This window comes from Arachis ipaensis, chromosome B2, assembly GCF_059453495.1.
Source record: "Arachis ipaensis isolate K30076 ecotype BB chromosome B2, ASM5945349v1, whole genome shotgun sequence".
Classification (NCBI taxonomy): domain Eukaryota; kingdom Viridiplantae; phylum Streptophyta; class Magnoliopsida; order Fabales; family Fabaceae; genus Arachis; species Arachis ipaensis.
This window is the reverse complement of record NC_142437.1, coordinates 84,508,933-84,530,870: the sequence shown is the minus strand read 5'-3', so window position 1 is coordinate 84,530,870 and position 21,938 is coordinate 84,508,933. Positions and strand designations below refer to the sequence as shown.

General features: G+C 34.8%; 1 protein-coding gene across 1 annotated transcript; it reads left to right on the top strand.

The window, feature by feature from the left end:
* The first annotated feature begins 284 nt into the window (after window positions 1–284).
* LOC107625404 (2-oxoglutarate (2OG) and Fe(II)-dependent oxygenase superfamily protein) lies at window positions 285–2,831 on the top strand. Its single transcript, XM_088505235.1, has 3 exons — window positions 285–730; window positions 1,507–1,840; window positions 2,485–2,831. Exons 1-3 carry the CDS (start codon window positions 354–356, stop codon window positions 2,713–2,715), a joined length of 942 nt encoding a protein of 313 aa, XP_088361361.1. The 5' UTR covers window positions 285–353; the 3' UTR covers window positions 2,716–2,831.
* Window positions 2,832–21,938: the final 19,107 nt, after the last annotated feature.

Below are 21,938 nucleotides of genomic sequence, written 5' to 3'. Positions count from 1 at the left end.
TTCATCAGTAATATTTAAAAATATAGACTAAAAATATATTGTTAAATTATTAATGTAAAAGTTTTTTATTGATGTTTAAAAATAATGACAAAAAAATAAATTTTAATGATTTTTTAAGTATTTCTCCAACATAAATATTAAATATCTACACACAACAAATATACGATGATTAATTTGGTGGCTAATATTTTTTTCTTTGCATTTAGTATTTTTATTTGTCCAAATAATCATAGACACTTTTCTCCTCACCCCATTTCGAACTTCCATATTATATATATTTCCCAAAACCCAAAAAGGTTATTAAAAGCTATGTAAGAAACAACAATTAATTAAGAGAGAATTATTGATTATTCATGGGTTCTGAAGAAAAAATGAAGCTTCCAATTCTAAACTTCACCAAAGAAGATCTGAAGCCGGGAAGCAATTCCTGGTCAATTGCATGCGAGAGGGTGCGCAAAGCACTCGAAGAACATGGCTGCTTTGTAGTTGTGTATGATAAAGTTTGTGATGAGCTTGAAAATGGTGTTTTCAATTCCATGAAGGAACTGTTTGATCTCCCAACAGAAACAAAAATGAGAAACAACTATGAGGGGATGCCCTTGAAAGGCTACGTTGGACAGATCCCCAAGATTCCTCTCCATGAAAGCATGGGCATAGATGAGGGAACAACGCTTCACAACATTCAAGGCTTTGCTCAAAAATTGTGGCCTAATGGAAATCATCATTTATGGTACTTCTTGTTTTTAAAATTAAGAGTGAAACTCGAACTCTCAATCTCTAAATGAGTATGGAGAAACTATGTCATTTGAGCTATATCTCTTTGGCATCATTTCTGGTACTTATACATAATATAATAATGAGAAATAATAGAAGACGATAAGAATTTATTATTTTTGATTATCACTTAGTCATTAATTTAATTTCTTTAGTCTAATTTTTTTATTCTAATAATTTAACAATGTATTTTATTTTATATTTTTAAATATTAATAATTAACGGGTGACAAAAACAATAAAATCTGATAGTGTTATATCATTTCTCTATAATAATATCTTGCTTTTTTTTTTTACTTAGTCTTTACACTTATGTTAGGATGCGATAATAATCCGATAATTTTTGAAATAATTAATTTTTCTAAAACAAAAAGATTGATAAAACAAAAAATAAAAGTCTAATCACTTTGAATTAAGATAATGAACTCCCTCATGATGATTATTACTATTTTTTTACTTTCTCACTTTTTTAATCTCTTTGTTTTTGAAGATATTTTTCTATTTCGAAAAATTAGAGAGACATATATTATTGTATAATAAGTATATTTTGAACACTTATAATACATGAAATAATCACACATTTAACCATTCTTCCAACACATAGCTAAGTTTGTATAAAAATAAAAATAAGCTTTTGGAACAAGCATTAAATATGCTCTATACATCTATATAAATACTGAACATACATGTTATATCCTAATTAATTAATTCGTCTTATTGTTGACTTTTGTAGTAAGAATTTGTTTGAGTATGCAAAGATAGCAGAAGAATTGGATCGAATGGTAGCAAGAATGATATTTGAAAGTTATGGTCTAATGGAGGAGCATTATGAAGCATACATGGGGTCCACAAGTTATCTCCTAAGGTTGTTGGCACACAAATCACCAAAAGAGGTTGTTGATGAGCCTCAACTGGGTTTGGTGTGTCACACTGACAAGAGCTTCACAACAATTCTTCACCAAAACCATGTCAATGGACTCATGGTGGAGACAAAAGATGGGAATTGGATCCATGTTGATTTTTCTCCTACTAATTCCTTTGTGGTCATGGCCGGCGATGGTTTAATGGTAATTAATTATCATTCACTTCCTTTCCCGTGTATATATATATATAAAATTATTATTTTTATTATTTAAAACTTTTTTATTAAAATCCAAATCATTTATCATTTTATCTAATTCAATTTATATTATTTTTATACATATTTAATAAATTAAAAATTAGTATTTACTAATATACTAGTATATATATAGTGAAGGTATCAGTAACCTAAGTATGAATACATATTAAAAATGTGGAGGTTTAATAAAAAGTTAGTATTTATTGATATATTAGTATGTATATAGTTCAGTTGTTTTGATTTTCTCTTCACCAAAAATAAAATTACTGAAAAAGTTACTTTTAAAACATTCGTTTGAATTTGATATTATAATTAGTTTATGCAAAAAGGAAAATAAATTTTTATATTTTTTTAAAAAAAATTAAAGAGGGTGGCTTTAATTAATTATACCAGATTAAAAAAAATGGCAATCTGGTGTACAAGCAATACTAAATAACATACTACTATTATATAAATAAATACTATGTTAAATAAGAAAGACTAAAATGGCACCACTACATACTACCGTTATATAATCCACTGATTATAATGAAAGCACAGTAGTTTTTCTTGGTGATGATGTTATATATGATCTTATTACTCTTTTGGTAGGCATGGAGCAATGAGAGAATCAAGTCACCGAACCATAAAGTTGTGATGAATAATAATAAGAAGAATGAAACGAGGTACTCTCTTGGTTTGTTTGCCTTTTACAAAGGGATTCTTCAAGCACCTGAAAAGCTTATAGATGAAGAGCACCCTTTGAAGTATAAGCCATTTGATCATCTTGCATTACTGAACTTCAGTTACAGCGTTAACATTAAAGAATATTGTGGCATGTAATATAAATATTTATCCTTCAAGGATTATTAGATAAATGGTGTGATATGTATGGTATTTTGTAAGGTTTCGAGTTTTTAGAAAATAAATAATAAGTTATTTGTGATTTATTATGTTTATTTATAATTTTTTTTTTACAAAAAATTATTTACTAAAGTAATTAAATCAAAGTTATGAGATTTGAGTTTAAAATCAATTAGAATTTATATAATTTTTATGATAATTAGATATTTTTTTTTAATTTAAAATTTTTGTAATTAAAAAATAATAAGAATTTGTTAGTTTAATTTGAATAATTAAAATTTAGTTCAATTTTATAAATTAATAGAAAATTAATGGATTTACCTCTAATTTTAAATTAGAGTATTTCTTTAAAAATAATTATATTTAATTTTTAAATTATTATTCCATTTTCTAATTATATCAAAATACATATCATACTCTTACCTTTTTTACCCAACCCTAACCCTAATTTTCAAATCAAAACTCTAACCCTCCTAATCCCTCACCCACCCTCACACCGTCATTCCTCTTCACACACATACATGTGCGAACATATATTAGAGGAGGAGAACGGGAGAAGAATAAAAGAGAGGAGGGAAAAGAGAGAGAGACAACGTCAGCAGGGCTTGGTGCCGTCATTGCGAGAGAGAGAGAGAGGCTTCATCCTCGTTGTCACCATTGTTGAAGCCCGTGTCACCGTCGTGCTTCATCATCGCCGCTGCCAAATTCTCCACCAACGCCTCAGCATTCGAGAAGGAGGGGCTGGTACGTTATCACTAAGCTGCTGCGTCACTACTGGAACTCTCTACCACTGTTTTGCTCGCCGGATTTCGTTGCTGGAGCTGCGATTGGAGGACCGGAAGGGGATGCTTGCCAGTTTTGCTTCTATTTTTTTGTTTTCATGGATTTCACCGGAGCTTTGTTGTAAGACCCAAAACTTTTGAAAAGTCTTATTATAAACAAATTTCAAATAATATATTTATTTACAGTTTTAATTTCAGAAATTATTTTATTAAAAATAATTAAAAACAGTTTCGATTAATTGAATTTGAAATAAATTAAGATCCTAATCCAATTTTACAATTATTGAGTTTTTCTATATTTAAATTATAAAGTTCAGTAATTGTAAAATAATATGAATTTTATATAAATTGATTTAAATAATTAATTAAGATTTTAGAATTTAATACTTTAGTTTTTATGAATAAAGAAAATTAATCGTATTATCTCTAAATCTTGGATTTGAGCATTTAATTGAAAGTAATTTGTAAAATTGATGAGCAAATAGTATTTTCTATATATAATTAGTGTTGGGTTTAATTTGAGTCTCAATTACTATATTATTCCTATTTTTATTTGAAATTACTAAACTAACCCTAACTCTAATTTTCCCTTTTCCCCAACCTCTGAAACACGCAGCCTTCACCCCTTTCCTCTTTCAAACCGCGCCCCTACAGCATAGGAAGAAAAGAAAGGAATCGGAGAGCCATGCCAAGTCGTCCAGCCACCGTCTGGCTTGCCATCACCGACATCTCACTGTCGTCGCTATAGAAACCGAACGCCATCGAGCTTCCTGCGGCCATCTTGGAGTCCGCCGTCGTCATCGAGCAAGACGAAGATGAGGGAGGAGCTGTGTTTCACGTCGCCGTCACCTCAGCTGTTCCCACCGCCGCTGGACTTGTCGCATTCGTGGTCATCCAAGGAGCGCTATTGACCCGTCGCTACTGCCACTAGGGTTTACCACCGACGCTGTCGCATGCTCCATCGCCACTGCTGGAGGCTGCACTGCCTTGCCTCTGGTCGTGGGTAGAGTCCTCTATCCGAGTTGCCACCAGAGGAATCCACTATCACTAACGCAAGGAATAGAACTCGAAGAGGGAGGCAGCGGAGGTTGATGCTATTTTCGTCATCGCTATGGAGGTGAACCAACCTCGCGTCTGTTTTCCAGAACCACCGTTGCTGCTGCCATCATCTCCTAGCTTGGTTGTCGTCGCCACTGGAGATTCTGATTGTTGTTGCCCGTTCGAGAGAGGAATTGTCTGTGAAGTGAGGGCTGCTGGGGTTGCTACCGCTGGTTCTGAATTCTATTATATTGATTCTGGTCTACTCTTCTCCTTGGTTTTGATCTATTGGCACGTTCTGTTTTGTCACTTTTAATTGCCATGTTCTTGTTTTAATTCAATTCTGGTCTTTGATTTGTTTTGAATCTTCCAGAGTTATGGTTGCTTTTGATTCTTATCCAATTCGAATTGTTGTCTTGCTGCAACCATCGTCATTGTCATAAGAGATTGTCAATGCTGCTGTTTCAGTTGCGTGCTTGCTGCTGCCATAAAATTAAAAGAGAAGGGAGTTACCACATTTAATCTATGTGAATCCAGCTAATCGAGGTAGGGGTTTGTTTTGATAAGAAAATGTTTTGGGGCTTTGAATACCTGATAAGTTTTGTACATTAATGCAAATAGATTAATTCCTGTGATATGAATGATTTTCTGTTGAGATTGATATGTTGTGTTGTTATCGAACTGGTTGATTTCTGGATTTTTGGATGAAATGAATTGAATCTTTGGATTTTGATTTTCTTTGATTTAAATCGATAATGATTGGTCTTAAATGACGGATTTGAAAAGAGAAAACCCGTGATGGATGGCAAACTCCAATTTTTAGGGGAGATACTGCCGAAATTTTTCTAAGAATTTGGAGGCGATTTGGTTATGATTTTAAAAATCGAGTTTGGTTTGAATTAATTGTCAAAAGAGATAAAATTTAAATGTTTTAAAGGATTTCAAAGAGGATCAGATTTTATGATTTGATTGATTTATGATTTTAACTTATTTGGTTTTTATAATAATGAGAAGAGATTTGGTTAACTAGCTAAGGACACTAAGAAGAAAATTAATTATAAATTCAAGGGTTTGGGAATAGGAGTGTGAGTTTGAAGGTTATGCTTGAGACTAAAAGTGATTGTGATGATGAATAGTAATTAAATATGATGATGAAGGATGACAATAGGCGAGTTTTAATAATATTGAGATTGAGAATGAGATTGAATATTGAGATTGAGAATGAAATCGATGATGAGATTGACTATGATTATGAAATGATATTGAATATGATTCTGATTGTGATGCACCTGCCTGGGTAGATGCAGTGGAGTGATTCTTCTTGCTCCTGGATGTGGTGAGATACACCTGCCTGGGTAGATGCAGTGAAGTGATTCTGCTTGCTCCGGGACATGGTGAGATATACCTGTCTGGGTAGATGCAGTGGAGTAATTCCACTTGCTCCAGGTTTAGTTTGAGACTCTTGGGGTAGATGCAGTGGTTAGCCCCCCACTTGCTCCCAGTCGAGGTTGATTTAAGATTTGTGAAACTATCTGAGTTTCAGATTTTCCTTGGGTAGATACAGTGGGTCGGCTCCACTTGCTCCAGGTTGAGATCTGAGATTCTGTTGACCCTGCGTCGTAAGATATGGCCGGACACTTAGACCTTTCCGGATGAGCTCTCCCCATGATTATTTTATTTTGATTGATTATGATTTTGAGCTTGGGAATGCACGCTCGCAGGGACTGTCCAATGGTTAGCTACCATAACATGTCGGGTTGGCTTTGTAACCGACAAATGATATCATTAGCCATAGGGTAGGCGTACATCATTTGCATATATTTAAATTGTTTGGGTTTGCTTAATTGTATTGGTTTACCTAATTGTATATGCCATACTATGTGATTATGTGCTATTTGCCTTACTTGAATCTACTTGTGTATTACTTGCCTGTATTGCTTGTGTTTGTACAACTGAGAGATCTCTCATGCTGGCGGTGGTGACGCTGAGGGTTGTACTTGATATTGATAATGAGATGTTTACTGAAAATTAAGTTTAATACTGAATTGCTGAGTTATATATATGCTGATAGACTGTGGTAATGGAAGAGATAGGCTGAACGGAGTGTTGGATAAAAGCTTGAGAATGTATGTTGTAGCTATACCCGGTTTCAGATTTAAATGGGGTAAGTTATTGGGTAGGGAGTCCTATAGATATGCATGTGGTCATTTCCAATTTTCAAACTATTCACCGTGCTATTTTGTAAACTAAAGAAGTTTCTTTACGATTTTTCAAAGCAATATTTTCCATAAAGCTTTTTTCAAAGGGTTATTTCAAGGATAAACTTCTTTTAAAACGAAACTAATTCTATTTTCAAGTATTTATTTGCTTTGATGGTATTCCCATCCCTACTGAGAACGTGTGGTTTGTTCTCACCCCAATATCTTCCACCCTTTCAGTGACACAGGTTCAAAGACTCAATTTGAAGCTGCGGGCGATTATGGACTTTGTTTATGAGTTAAGTTACCTTCATAGAGTTCCCTCGCTTGTTGCTCAAAGATTTTATTTTATATAGAGGAATAGGCGTTGCGTCTGAGTTTTGTTTTGATTTACTTGTGTAAGATTTATTGTTATTAATAATTATGTGATTATTATTACTTGGTGATGTATGGTATATGATTTTTAATGAGTTGAAAACATTTTCTGACTTTTTATTAAAGATCGAAACACGATATCGAACTAAAGGCTCAATATTAAATGGTAAATAAGGAAAACAGGTTAGTAACGCCTTACTTTTGGTACAATCATGACGTATTAGAAGTTGGGTCGTTACATCTGTCACTGTTCTACCGTGTCTGTCACCGTCGTTGTCACTGGGAATGGATCACCTGGGCTGTTGTTGCTCCATTCCTTCATTCTTTTTTGGTACTGTGAGTAGTTCTTATTTCGAAACTCTTTCCGCTGTTGTTCTGTTATAAATTATTAAGGATTTCACGACGTTAATATCTTAGGTTTGAGTTACCGTAACTACGTGATGTGTTTAATGGTTGTTGCTGCTGTGAAAATGGTCAGAATTTTGGTTATTTAGGTGTTATCTAGCTTGGATGATTGTTGGGTTTCACCTCAAGTACTAGTGGGTAAGGTAAGAAAACTCAAAACCCTTGTGTTTTGTCAATTTTTCGAACACTAGTGTTGATTATGGTGAATTGCTATGAACCTAGATTAAATTCATGTTGATTGGGTTAATTTGGCAAATTAGAGTGCTTGGAATTGAGCTTTGATGGCTAGAACTTGTTAATTTGGTTTGGTGGCTTGTTTGGAAGTTTGGGAGAAATCGGCTAAGGTATGGTCTCACTTTTCTTTAGGTAATATGTAAGTTTGTGTGAAACTTAGGCTAGTAGCCTTTAAGATAGGTTTGAATTGCATGATTTGATTCATGGGATGTGTGTGATTAGTGGAATGGAGGTTTGATATGAGCATGTGAATGAAATTGATGTATATGATTGAGATTTGTTATGAGGCTATGGAATGAATGATAAATTCTGATTTTTGGTGATGATTGATGATAATTATTAAATTTGGATAATGATTGGGGAGGTAAGAATGTGAAGGTAGTTGATTATAGAGGATAAGGATGATTTATTTGGGAAGCAAGGTAAATTAGATTTCGATGGTTGGAAAATGATTGAGAAGTAATTGATATATGTAGAAGTGTACAGTATTGAGATTGGTATGGAAAATTTTGGTTTGCTTTGAAAGTTTTGAAACTAGAGGATTTTGATAAAAATCTATTTTCAACCCAACTTTGACGGGTTATAACTTGATTTTCAGATTCTCAAATTTTGTAAAACTGGTTTTTAATGTGGTTCGTGTAGTTTATAACGTTTGAAGAATGGACGAAAAATGATTTTTAACGAAAATGTTATGCGCGTTTGAAGTTTAGTCGAAAAAATGAGTTTTCTGCAAGAAAACAGCTTTCTGGAAATCTGGTATGCATGCGCATGCGGCAGTGTCACGCGACGCGAGTATGTGGCACTAGCTTGCATACGGGACAATGGACATTTTTGAAATCTCACGTAAGCGGCAGGTGCATGCAACGCGGGCCAGCCATTCTGTTTAAATGCTCGCGTACGCGGGAGGTGGCTCGCGTACGCGGGAGGTGGCTCGCGTACGCGACACTTGCAATTTCAACATCCATGCATACTCGGAAGTGGCTCGCATACGCGACACATGAAATTTTTTAACTTCTTACTTACGCGGAAGGCATGCATACGCATGACCACCCTGTGTTTGCTAAAATTGAATTTTTGATTTTTTAACCATTTTTCTAGTCTTCTAAACCTCTGTAGTTATTGTTTAAGATTCTCTAACTAGTGTTTAGGCTTTGGGATGAGCTAGAGTGTATTGGGTGAATTAAAAAGGGTATTTTCTGTTATGAGTTTAGAGACGGTGACTTAGGTTTGTAACGTACTGTGGAAGGAATAACTAGGGTGGGTTGGTAGAGTAGTATGTTGATGATGATTTGAGAAAAGGAAAGCTAATGAGGTATTATCATTGGTGAATTGTTATGTACCTGGAAAGGACGGTGGTTAATCCCACTTATTGAGGTTAAGACTCTTGAGATTATTGTAAGTCGTTATGCACCTGGCAAGGACGGTGGTTAATCTCGCTTGTTGAGGTTATGGTGCCGGTGTAGGGATGGTAGTTAATCTCGCCTACGTTCAGATGTGGGGTCTGAGGCAGTCTCCTGCCTGCACCCTTTTGTGTCACAAAAGTGTGCTCGGACACTATATCCCGTAAGAGTGTGCTAGGACGCTGTATCTCAGGGATTTGATAGGGCATTTGAACCGATATCCCGAGGAGATGTATCGAGTTGACAGTTGAACCGACAAGTGATATCATGGCCAATAGGACTGACATTTATCATATGCATTTTATGTTTGTTGTTTAGATTGATTACTTGCATTATGCTTAATTGTATAACATGATTAAATTCTACTTGAGTTACTTGCTGTATATGAAATTTGCTTGTGTTTTACTTGTCTGCATTTAATTGTGTTTTCTACTGGGATTAAGGATGTTCGTAGGCGGTGGCGATGGGATCACATGGAAGATAGGTTGGCGAAAGCTTTGGGACAGTGGTGATTGTTGGAGTAGAAATCTCTTAAATTAGATAACCCTTTTATGGATTTTAAAATGTGCTTTTAGTTTGGATATTATGCATATGGGAAGTTCTAAAATTGCCTTTGGCTTTTCGGAACCTTATATCTTATCTATTGGGCACTGTTATCATACTGAGAACTCCCGGTTCTCATACCATATATTGTTGGTCACACCCTACCTCAGTGAGTTTTGCGGATGGTGACAGAGCGTAGGATGGCCCCGGTTTTACTTTTATTTCTTTTGTTATATTTATCTCTCTCCTTTTTGTTGATATTCCTTAGAGACTTTTATTTTGAAAACTTTGAGAGATAGGATGTAGCCTGTTTTAACTTAAAAACTCTGTTGTATCTTTTGTTGAACTAGCGGGCATAAGCTCCGCGGGCAGTGACTAGTTTCCTTTTGATTATTGTACATATGTATAATTTATTTATCCTATATTTATTATCTTGTATATCTTGAAGCTTTTGCAAGGTTTTATATATATATATATATATATATATATATATATATATATATATATATTGTTTTGTTTCGTGCCGTCACGCCTTAGTTATCATGTATGAATGCTTCACGCTTTGTGTCTTCTACTTTTACTCTTTGATCTTCTATTCTTCTTATCAAGCTTCTAGTTTGTAATACTTCCTTGGACTATATATTATTGTATGAGCTTTAGAACTGTCGTGATACTTTATCGCCTTTGCTTTATGACTATAAGGTGAAGCTTAGTGTGATAGGGTGTTACAAATTGATTTATATACGTTGAGAAATGGTTTGGTATTGAAAATGGTTGAGAAGTGTTTGAGAGATATCTGGTTTGGATGGAACCCTTCAAGGGTGAAAATGCCTAAATTTTACGGGAGGTTCTGTCAAAATTTTTATAAGATTTTGAATAAAATTCAATAATAAGAATGACGAGTATTTTTGTTATTTTCAAAAGACCAAAAACCTTGTCTTGGTATTTTATTTTATTAATTCAAATTACAGGACTATGTCTCGAGGATTTTTATTGAATTTAAAGTAATGAAAGTGATTATTTAAGAATAAATGACTTTTGCTTCAATTAAGATTATGATTGAGAAATAAAATTATTCTCGAGTTTTTTTTTTTTTAGGAAAAGTTTAAACTTAAAATGAAATTGAAGTTAATTTGGGAACATGGATTTGGCTAGGTTGGTATTCAATGGATGCCAATTTGGGAAAAAGAATCTGGAAATTTTCAAATGGTGTAGATTTTACATAATACTGATTTTTAACTGTTAAGCCTTTTCAGCCAATTTGTAATCCTCTTTAACCTCCATATGGAGTTAAATAATCATTTCAAAGGCTTTGAATCTGCTGCAGGGTGGGTATAATGGATTGAATTGAGTAATTCCCTGACATGAACTTGTTAAATGACTATTTTGATGTTGTGGGATGGTGGTTTTGTCCTGTCTGTGGTGAGGACGGTGGCATAGTCCTACTCACGAATCGATGCGGTTGATTACTTTAATAAATGAATGGGTTATGATGAGTTATATCTTCCGAAAGTGGATGAAAATTGTGAATTTAAAGATAAATTGCAGTGTGGATGTGGGAAAGGTGACATGGCACTCTCCCTCCCAAGATGTGACATGGCACTCTCCCCTTCAAGACCAGCTTGTGATGAGTCTGGGATATATTCTCTCACATTCTCTTTGATTGTAAGGTGACAGGACACTCTCCCTCCCAAGTTGTGATAGGGCACTCTCCCTCCTGAGACCGGCTTGTGATAAGTCCGGGTGATACCCCCAATGAGAAGGTGATAGGGCACTCTCCCTTCCAAGACATGATAGGGCACTCTCCCTCCTAAGACCGGCTTGTGATAAGTCTGGATGTTCCTCCTGGGGATGCACAACAGTATAACTAACATGTGAGCTCACAGCCAGTAGAACAGGCATGCATCATACTACATTTGTTTGCACATTGCTTGAGATTGTTTGTTTGTTATTTGTTTGTCTATGTCTTGGTATTTGTGTAGTTGAAATGTGAGTGATTGTTTGTTTGAGTGTTTGATTGCTTGTGATTGTGATTACTGTTTGTCACCCCTACAGCCCTATACTTTTCAGGAAATGGACGAGGAAGTTTATGAAGAGTTTACTAAGCATTTGATTGTGCTTTATTTGTTGTGTTATCTTATACATTTTTCTCTCGCCTTTGTTTTTGTTATTTACATTTTTGTAAAGCGGGATAGAATTTGTAATTTTATATTACATGTTAGTATATTACTTGTATATATGTTTCTTGCATATGTAAAAGTGTAGTGGAGCTTCGTATGTATGTATGTATGTATTAAAGAAAAATATATTTTCTGGTTTTTCAAAAAAAGTCTATCAGAATTTCAGGTAAAGGCTCCTACTTATTATTATATATATAGAAGTCATCGTAATATCCTTATTATCAGAGTGGCACAACCAGAAGTATGACACTCTGATGGTGAGGGTGTTACATATTCCATATATAATAATGTTAGTTATAATAATTCTGCATTTGGCTTGTAATGTTAACTTAACTAATTATTACTTTTACAACCTAAGGATACCTAATCCACCATAAGAATTTAATAAATTAGCGACGGATTTTTGCGCAAAATATTTTTTGTCACTAATCCATCATTAACTAGCGAGGAATTAGTGATGCAGTAATGACAAAATTAATAAACGGTCACAAAATATCCAAACTTGAGAAAACTAACTTATTAGTAAGAGATTCACGAGCAATTTTGTTTCTCGCAAATTGAGTTTTATAGCTAAAAAGAGAGCGGAGAAAATTTTCTCGCTTTGTTACAAATTAATTAGCGACTAGCAATGTTCTAGCAAATTAGTCACTTTGGAGTTCAATCGAATAAAAGTAAAGTAGCGAGGGATACTTTTGTCACTATTTCGTCGCAAGTTTTGATATACAATTAGCGAAAAACAGTTTCACATATTAGTTCGTCGCTAAATAGACCTTGTGTGAAAAGACTAATTAGTGAGGAACAATGTTCCTAGCTAATTTCATCACAAAGACTTGAAATGCATTTTGCGATGAACAATTTCCTAGCTAATTTGTCACTAAAATTTTTATTTTTAGCGAGCAAGTAGTTTTTATTTGTAAAATTCAAATTAAGTTAGTGATGAAAAACAGTCATCGCTAACTTGTCGCTAGGGATGGCAAAACTCCCCGAGACGCGGGGATCCCTGCGGGGACTGCCCAAAATGGAAATCCGATTGTGGGAAATTTTTTCTGCGGAGATAGGGATGGGGGACAAAATTCCCCCGAGGCAGGCGCGGGGACCCGAGCGGGAATCTTCGCCCCGTCCCCGCTAATTCCTGAAATTCATAAATTTATAGAATTGTCCTTAATAGTTTATTTCTCATATATGTTTTTTAATCGTTTCATCACGCCGTGCTCTCTATTTGTGGCGTCTCTTTCCATAACTTTGTCGTCGTGTCCATTTTTCTCTCTGTTGCCGCGTCTCCCACCTCGTCCACTGCTCTGTCCTCTAGCTCGCTATTGCGTCTCCCCATTGCGTCATTTCGAGAGAAGTCACCATCTTGTCGTTTAGACTTTTTGTATAAAACCTTGCTGTTTTTGTATAGGATGAATACTTCCAGCTCTATTCATATGGAAATTAATAATTAGTTAGAACTATCACACAGATGGGGAATGGGGTCCCCGCAGAGAATGGGGCCCTGTGGAAAATGGGGATGGGGAGCAATATTCCCCCACGATAGGAATGGGGATAGGGATGGGGAGAAAATCTAGGGGTGGGGATGGGGAGCAGGGAGGCATCCCCCGCTCCCGCCTTGCCCCATTGACATCCCTACTTATCTCAATGGATAAATCATTTAGCTAGGGAAGTGTTCCTTGCTAATTAGTCGCTAAAGTAAAATATGAATATTAAGTGCCTAGGATCTCAGTAGCGAGAAATTTGTGATCTTTTAACAACTGACACACTTTATTCCCTAATTTCAAGTTGCTAATTAGCGGGTGAAATACATTTGTCGCTAACTTGTCGCAATTTTAATTTAGCGAGCAACTTGGCAACTGCAATCTTGTTGCAAAATAAAAGTTATACCCTACCTATAATCTGTAGTAAATTACTCGCTAATATCATTAAAAATTCGTCACAGAATTATAACAAATCCAAAGTTAACCGAAAAAAATTTAGAAGTAACTAGTCGCAATTGAGTCACTAATGAAAAGCTTATTTAGTGAGGAATTAGCAACCACTTAATAACTGATAGACTTCTTTCAATTATTTCATGTTGCTACTAATTTGTGAGGAAAAATGTTAGTCCTTATTCTGTCCTTATTTTATGTTGCTACTAATCGCTAACCTTTATATAAATCTACGAAAAATTCATGAAAAGTTTGAAGCAAATTTGCAAAGATTTACCTCCATGAAAAGGATAATTCGTTCGGATCGACATGAGAATCCAACCACATTGCATTGTCAGAGCCCATGTTGTATATTTGAAAGAGGTTGACCTCCTTGCTTCTTTCATGTTACAATCCTCTTGCCGCTGAGCTCCCTTTCTCCTCGGTCCACAGAACAGAGACAAAATGTAGGACTGGAGCCAACAGTTCATCACAAAAGAAAGAACTCAATGAGCCAAAATCACTAACTAATACTAATCTAATATACTAAACTAATACTACACTAACTAATACTAAACTAATACTAATAGAATAGAAATGCAACCGTCTTTTCTGTATATTCTTTCCGGTTCTGTTGCTACCGCGTGCTTTACGCAATCGATCGGATCGTGTAGATATCCCTTCAACACAACGTAGGTCAAAGCACACTAATGTAATTTGTTCCATTTTTGTCACTAATCTAAAGCTATTTTAAACGAGAGAATAATTAAAGTCTCAAAGTCGTGACAAATAATTAGCTAGCTAATTTTTAATAAATAATAACTTATAATATTCTAGGAAGATGTTAATTCTAAAAAATTTCACAAACAATTCAAAACAAAAGTTTTTTCTTAAAAAAGATTTTTGCCCTAATTAGATCACAAATTTATCGTTATTTTTAATATTAAATTATTGCTGCTAATTTTTGAAGTTTAAAATTAATATGAATTAAACACTAGTTTAAAAATTTAATATTTTTAAGAAATGAGAGCATAATGTTAATAATTTTCAATTACAAAACATAATAAAAATATATAATAGATAAGACAATTAAATTATTATATATAAGGATTTATTTGCATATGAGCATACAAGTTTTATTATTAATTAGAATTATTTTGAAATTCATTCAATAAAGATTAATCTGAGCTAGCTCTTGAACTAATTAGGATCGTTAAAATGAGCCAAATCCATCGAACTAGCTTGTTTGCTTGACTTAAATAGATGGGTATTTAACTCTAAAGCTAAATTCGTAAAATGTAAGCCTAAACGACTTAGCTTGATTAACCAAAAAAATAGCAAATTAAGTTGGTTGACTCCCGGACTAAACGGATGCCTCTATTTTTTTTTTGTATAAAATAAACTAGTACATTTTTTCATTTTTTTGTGGATCCATCTTAAAATCCGACAAATCCCTAAAAAAAGTAACACGATTAACATAAAAGTTTTTTTTTGTGGCTAATATTATTTTTTTTTTCAAAATTGCTCATCCAAAAAATTGTTGTTTTTTCAATATTTAAAAAAAAATAAAAAGATTAATCGACTAGGCTCTAGCCATAAATGGTTCAGAATAGCCAAAAAATTGAAGCCCATAAATAAAGAAATTAGAGTTAATACTCAATTTGTCTCCTGAAATTTGAGGTCGGACTCAATTTGACCCTCAAAAGTTTAATGGACTTAAATTGGGCCCTAAAATTTGTAATTGTAACATGCCTAAGCCATTGAGCTGATTTTTGTTAATAATGCATTGATTTAATACATTAACTTGCTGCGATTTGGATTCCTCATTCAAGTTCCATGTGATTGGGACCTTTTAGAGTTTTCAGAAGCTTGACTGCTGCTCAAGAGTTCCAAAATTCCAAATTAAACTTGTTATTGTCCTCTTCGTGAGGATGTTGGGAGTCCGTCAAATTTAGGAGAGGTTTAATAGATTTCAGTTACATGAAATTTAGGCAATGAGACCAAATTTTAACAAATTAATGTGTAAAATCAACATGTTCAAAGAAATTAGTTCAAGGAGTAATACGAGTTATTATTGAAAATTTTGGGATTCAAATTGAGTGAATTATAATTTTAGAGATCCATTTGAATTCGACTTCAAATTTCATGGGCCAAATGAAATATTAACTCAATTTTCAATAGCAAAACTATAATGATACAAGAAATAATCAATACCTATGTATAGGAATAGATTCAAGAATATATATATATATATATATATATAATGATTATATTTGTATTTATAATTAAATTTAATAAATAATACTAACAAAATATATTAAAGTATGTGGGTCAAATATATATGAGCTATTAAATATTTTAAATGAATGATTAATATTAAACTAAAAAATCATAATATTGATGATCGAAATATTGATGGTATAGAATTTCACTAATAAAATTTCGTTGCATGTATAGTTTCTAAACCAACAACAATTCTTTCATACAAAAATTTAATTGTCACAAGTACAAACCCCTAATAAAACTAATAATCGAAGTATTTAAACCTCAGGTCGTTCTCCCTAGAAATTGAAATAAAGTGTTCTTGTTATTGGTTAGAGGTATGTTTTGGGATTTTCGGAATAAGAAACAAGAATTGTAAATTGCAAAAGAAATAAACTAACAACTAGAAAAGCTCATGGCAAGGTATAAGAACTAGAAGTCCTATCCTAGCTATCATTATCAATTGTGATGAGAATTGTCCATTGCTCCCACTTAGTTAACCTCTAACTATGAAGGAAAGTCAAGTGGATGAGTTAACTTGATTCCACAAGTCCTAGCCAAATCATAATGAAAGACTAGCTATAGTGACATTCAAGTCAATTACCAACTTCTAATCATCAATCAACAAAAGAATTAGATAACTCAAGAGTCACTAATTACTCTACCTAGGCCAAGAGGAATAAAATCTAACTCATAACTAAAAGAAGCATTTCATCAAACACATAAAAGGCAATAAAGGTAAACACATGAATTGCAAGAAGTAAAGAGAGATCTAACTACAATGGCAAGAGATCAATAATAGAAAATCAAATCAAACATGAAAAAGCATGAAAATCATGAATTGCATTGAAAGGTAAATGGAGATCTACATAAGAATTCATAAAGCAAAAGGAAAATTGAAGCAAGAGAAGTAGATCTAGATCTAGAAGAAGAAATTAACCTAAACCTAATCCTAATTCTAGAGAGAAGAGACAGCTTCTCTCTCTAGAAACTAACTCTAAACTAAAACTAAACTAAAACTAATATGGTGGAAGGTCTTTGACTCCCCCTTGAATTCTGCCTTAAATAGCCTCAGAAATAAGTTGGATCTGGGCTTGGGAGGCCCAAAATTTGCCCTCAGCGTTTTGTCTTTAAGTGAGTCACGTACGAGCATCGACGCGTACGCGTGGGTCGCTTGACAATTTGCTATCCACGCGTACGCGTCGCCATGCATGCTTTCCCTCTTCATCCCTTTGATCCATTCTTAGCCTTTCCATCCTAAATTCACTAACAAATATATCAAGGCATCTAGTGGAATCAAAGGTGAATCAAAATTAACACATAAAAAGCCTAAAAAGCATGTTTTCACACTTAAGCACAAATTAGGAGACAATCATGAAAGCATGCTATTTTCTTGGATAAATGTGAGAAAGGTGATAAAATCCCCTAAATTAAGCACCAGATAAACCCTAAAAATGGGGTTTATCAACCTCTCCACACTTAAATCATAGCATGTCCTCATTCTAGAATCAAGAGAAAACAAAGGGTATCAACGTTCATTCAATATAACAAACTACCTAAATACATCCTATCTAAATGCAACTATCTATATGAATGCAATTACTTGGTCAAAACAAATCAATTTTCAAGAGAACTGGTGTGGTATTTTTACAACCACACTTACTAACCGGCAAGTGCACCGGGTCGTACCAAGTAATACCTTACGTGAGTAAGGGTCGATCCCACGAGGATTGATGGACCAAGCAACAATAGTGTTTGATAGGCTTAGTTAGACAAACAGAAAATAGGGTTGAGATGCAGTATAAAAGATATTAAACAATATAAAAAATATTAAAGATAGGCAGATAAATAAGTTGGGAATAATATATGGAGAAACAGTTAAGGCTTCAGAGTTATCTATTTTTCCGGATTAATTTTTCTTACTAACTATTTTAATCATGTAGGATTTAATTTATGGCAAACTATATGTGACTAGACCCTAATTCCTTAGACCTTCCTAGTCTCCTCTAAAATTCATCAACAGCCAATTCCTTGGTCAATTAATTCCAATTAGAGGGTGATAATCAAATTCCAGTTTATATGCCACAAAAACTCTAATTACCCAAAAATAAAAGGATTATATGTCACGTATCCCGTTAAGTCCAAATAATTAAAATTTAGGAGAAATTATTTTCAAGCTGTGTTCAAGTAAAGAGCTTTTCCAAGTTTTACAAGAACTCAAATAGAAAGAGGGTCATACTTCCGTTCCACCCAAATTCATAAAATAAAGAGCGAAAATAATTCTTAAATATAAATCCATACATAAATTAAAATAGAAAAAGTAATAAAATCAATCCATACAAATAGACAGAGCTCCTAACCTTAACAGTGGAGGTTTAGTTGCTCATAGAAAAGAGAGAAAATTAGGATTGTCAGTTATGTTCCCCTGATGGGATGAGGTGGAATCTCCCCCAGACCTCTCTACAAGGGAAGGAAAGTTTCTCCCTTTTTATAACTAATCCTAATAAATTTAAAATCTAATATCTAAAACTGAAAATTAAAATAATATCTTTTCCTAATTTAAGATTTGAATTTAAATTTGAATTAATTTAAATAATCAAATCTTCAATAGATGGATGGGGACTACTTGAATTGTCCATGCTGCAGCTTCTAATCTGTGTTTTCTGGGCTGGAAATTGGGTCAAAATAGCCCAGAAATCGCCCCCAGCGTTTTTCTACATTTTCTGCACGTGGCGCATGTGACGCGTCCGCGTCGTCCACGCGTTCGCGTCATTGCGATTTCCTCCATTCCGCGCGGTCGCGTGAGCCATGCGTCCGCGTCGGTATTCGCTGGTCATCTCCTTGGTTTCTTCTCTTTCTCTGCAGAAACTCCATCAAATTCCGCCAAATGCTACCTAAAATAAACAGTATTGTACAAAACTCAAAATAGCATCCATAGTGGCTAAAATATAATTAATTCTTAATTAAATTCAATAATTTAGATGCAAATTCACTAGGAAAAGATAGACAAGATGCTCACGCATCACAACACCAAACTTAAACTGTTGCTTGTCCTCAAGCAACCAAAACTAATATAAGCTTAGGATGTGAATTTGCATGAGAATGAGAGTTCGATTAAGCCCATGTCTTTTCTTATAGTGGGGTTTACAACTGCAATCCTAAATAGTTTTGGCATCTCACTTTATCCTTTGAAGTTCAGAATGATTGGCATCCATAGGAACTCAGAATTCAAATAGTGTTATTGACTTTCCTAGTTCAGTATGTTGATTCTTGAACACAGCTACTTTATGAGTCTTGGCTGTAAATCTAAGCATTTTGTTTTCCAATATTACCACCGGATACATAAATGCCACAGACACATAACTGGGTGAACCTTTTCAGATTGTGACTCAGCTTTGCTAGAGTCCCCAGTTAGAGGTGCCCAGAGTTCTTAAGCACACTCTTTTTGCATTGGACCACGACTTTAACCGCTCAGTCTCAAGCTTTTCACTTGACACCTTCACGCCACAAGCACATGGTTAGGGACAGCTTGATTTAGCCGCTTAGGCCAGGATTTTATTCCTTAGGGCCCTCCTATCCATTAATGCTCAAAGTCTTGGATCCTTTTTTACCCTTTGCCTTTTAGTTTAAAGGGTTATTGGCTTTTTCTGCTTGCTTCTTTTTTTTTCTGCTTCTTTATTTATTTATTTATTATTTTTTTTCGCAAGCTTTGTGTTTTTCACTGCTTTTTCTTGCTTCAAGAATCAATTTTATGATTTTTCAGATTATCAATAACATTTCTCTTTGTCATCATTCTTTCAAGAGCCAACAATTTTAACATTCATAAACTTCACTATCAAAAAATATGCACTGTTCATGTCATGCATTCAGAATCACAGAAAATACCACCACATTTAAGTAAATAAGACTATTATTCAATATAGACCCACTTTCTCATGCAATATATCACTCCTATATTTTTTTTTATTTAAGCTCAGTGAGTAATACATGAGACATCTTTTCAGCATTAAAGCAATTAAAAGAAAACTAAACTAGTCCTAGGATTCTAACTAATAAAAGATCATGCAACAAACAAAGCAAAATAGCAGAAAACCGGAACATAACATAGTAAAAGCGGGAAGGAATATAGAATGAAAGGAACTCAACCACCTGAGTTATCTTAGCGGACGTTTTATTCTTCAGGTTGTGCTCCTCAGTGAAGATGATTCGCCTCCCTTTTGTACTAGAAAACCTATAAGCGCAGCGTCAACACCAAACTTAAAGGTTTGCTTGTCCTCAAGCAAAGAAGAACTGAAAATAGAAGAGACAAATATTAAAATGAAAGAAAAAATAAAAGGATAAGAGAATAAGAGAGAATTAGGATTGGGAGAGAGAAAGAAAGAAAACTGGGCGGCGCAAGTGACACGGCCGCGTGGGGCATGCGGTTGCGCGAATTGCGCTTTCTTCATAATGACGCGTTAGCGTTAGGCACGCGTCCGCGTGGATGGCCATGTATGCAATTGACACGGACGTGTCGGGCACGCGTCCGCGTGACCAAATTTGTGCTTTTAGCACACTTCTTGCCTCAGGCCAGCACAACTCTCTACCCAGACACCTTTTACGTCGATTCTTCATGTCACGCATCCGCGTCGATGACGCGGTCGCGTGAAGTGGCAAAAATAATGAATGACGCGGTCGCGTGAGCCATGCGTCCGCGTGGGCTTGTTTGTGCTAGAGGCATAATTCTTGCGCCACTCCCGTGCAACTCTCTGTTCAAATTTATTTTTCACGCACACATGATTGACGCGTTCGTGTCAATGACGCGATCGCGTCATGTGCCTCTCTTTTTTATTTTTTTTAGCCTGAGGTGTTCGGTTCCTGTGATAAAATAGCTGCATGATCAGAAAATTAGTAAGAACTTAATAAAAAAAATAAAATAACTAAGAAAACTACTACTACGAAAAATAGCTAAGGATGAAAAAGAATGATCATACCACGGTAGGTTGTCTCCCACCAAGCACTTTTAGTTAAAGTCCTTAAGTTGGACATATTGTGAGCTTCTTGTCATGGTGGCTTGTGCTTGTACTGATCCAGGAATCTCCACCAATGTTTGTAATTCCAATGGTTACTGGGATCCCAAACTAGGCGCATAACGCCTTTGAGCAAGTTGAAGCAAGTGACAAAGCCCCAAGAGTGTTGATTGTGAGAATGAATTCCAGGGTCCCAAACCTTGCTTTTACACCCGTTTTCTTGTGTATCACCATTGTTTCCACCGGGTGGCAAGCAATCTGAATTCTTACAGAGATATCCAAATAACTTTCTAGACTCATTCAAATTAGCTCTACACCAATCCTTGCACTTCAATTTGGAGCATGCAACCATATTGAACCTTGCTTGACAACTCTTACCACTAACCATCTTCCTCTTGCTCTTAATGCCACAAAGAGCTCTAAGTTGACCATCTGTCTCCAGTAGTCCATATTCAAGTGAGAATGTAAAGGTTAAAGATAGAAATTTTACCCACTTGAATGTAGTATTGGATGGTGATGGCTTTGGGAGAGGTCTTGCAAGCTCCACTCCCTTGTGTTCTTCTTTGAATTCTTCCACCTCTTTGCAAGCTTCCTCAATTTCAACCTCTTCCTCTTGGTGGCTTTCTTTTTCGACTGACTCTTGATTGACCTTGGTCTCAGCACCAGCTACTTTACCACTTCTCAGTTGAATAGCCTTACAGTCTTCTCTTGGGTTTACCACTGTATCACTTGGAAATGTACTTGCAGACTTCTCAGGTAATTGCTTGCTCATTTGGCCCATTTGCACTTCCAAATTTCTAATGGAGGCTCTGATTTCCTGCATAAAACTCATCATCATCTCCCAATCAGAATCTTCTTGGGATTTAGAGTTT

Excerpts from the sequence above, each read along its gene's own strand:
- LOC107625404 (XM_088505235.1), top strand. The coding sequence starts at position 354 with ATGGGTTCTGAAGAAAAAATGAAGCTTCCAATTCTAAACTTCACCAAA. Across the intron at positions 731-1,506 it reads AATGGAAATCATCATTTATG|TAAGAATTTGTTTGAGTATG; the intron begins GTACTTCTTGTT and ends TGACTTTTGTAG. Across the intron at positions 1,841-2,484 it reads TGGCCGGCGATGGTTTAATG|GCATGGAGCAATGAGAGAAT; the intron begins GTAATTAATTAT and ends CTCTTTTGGTAG.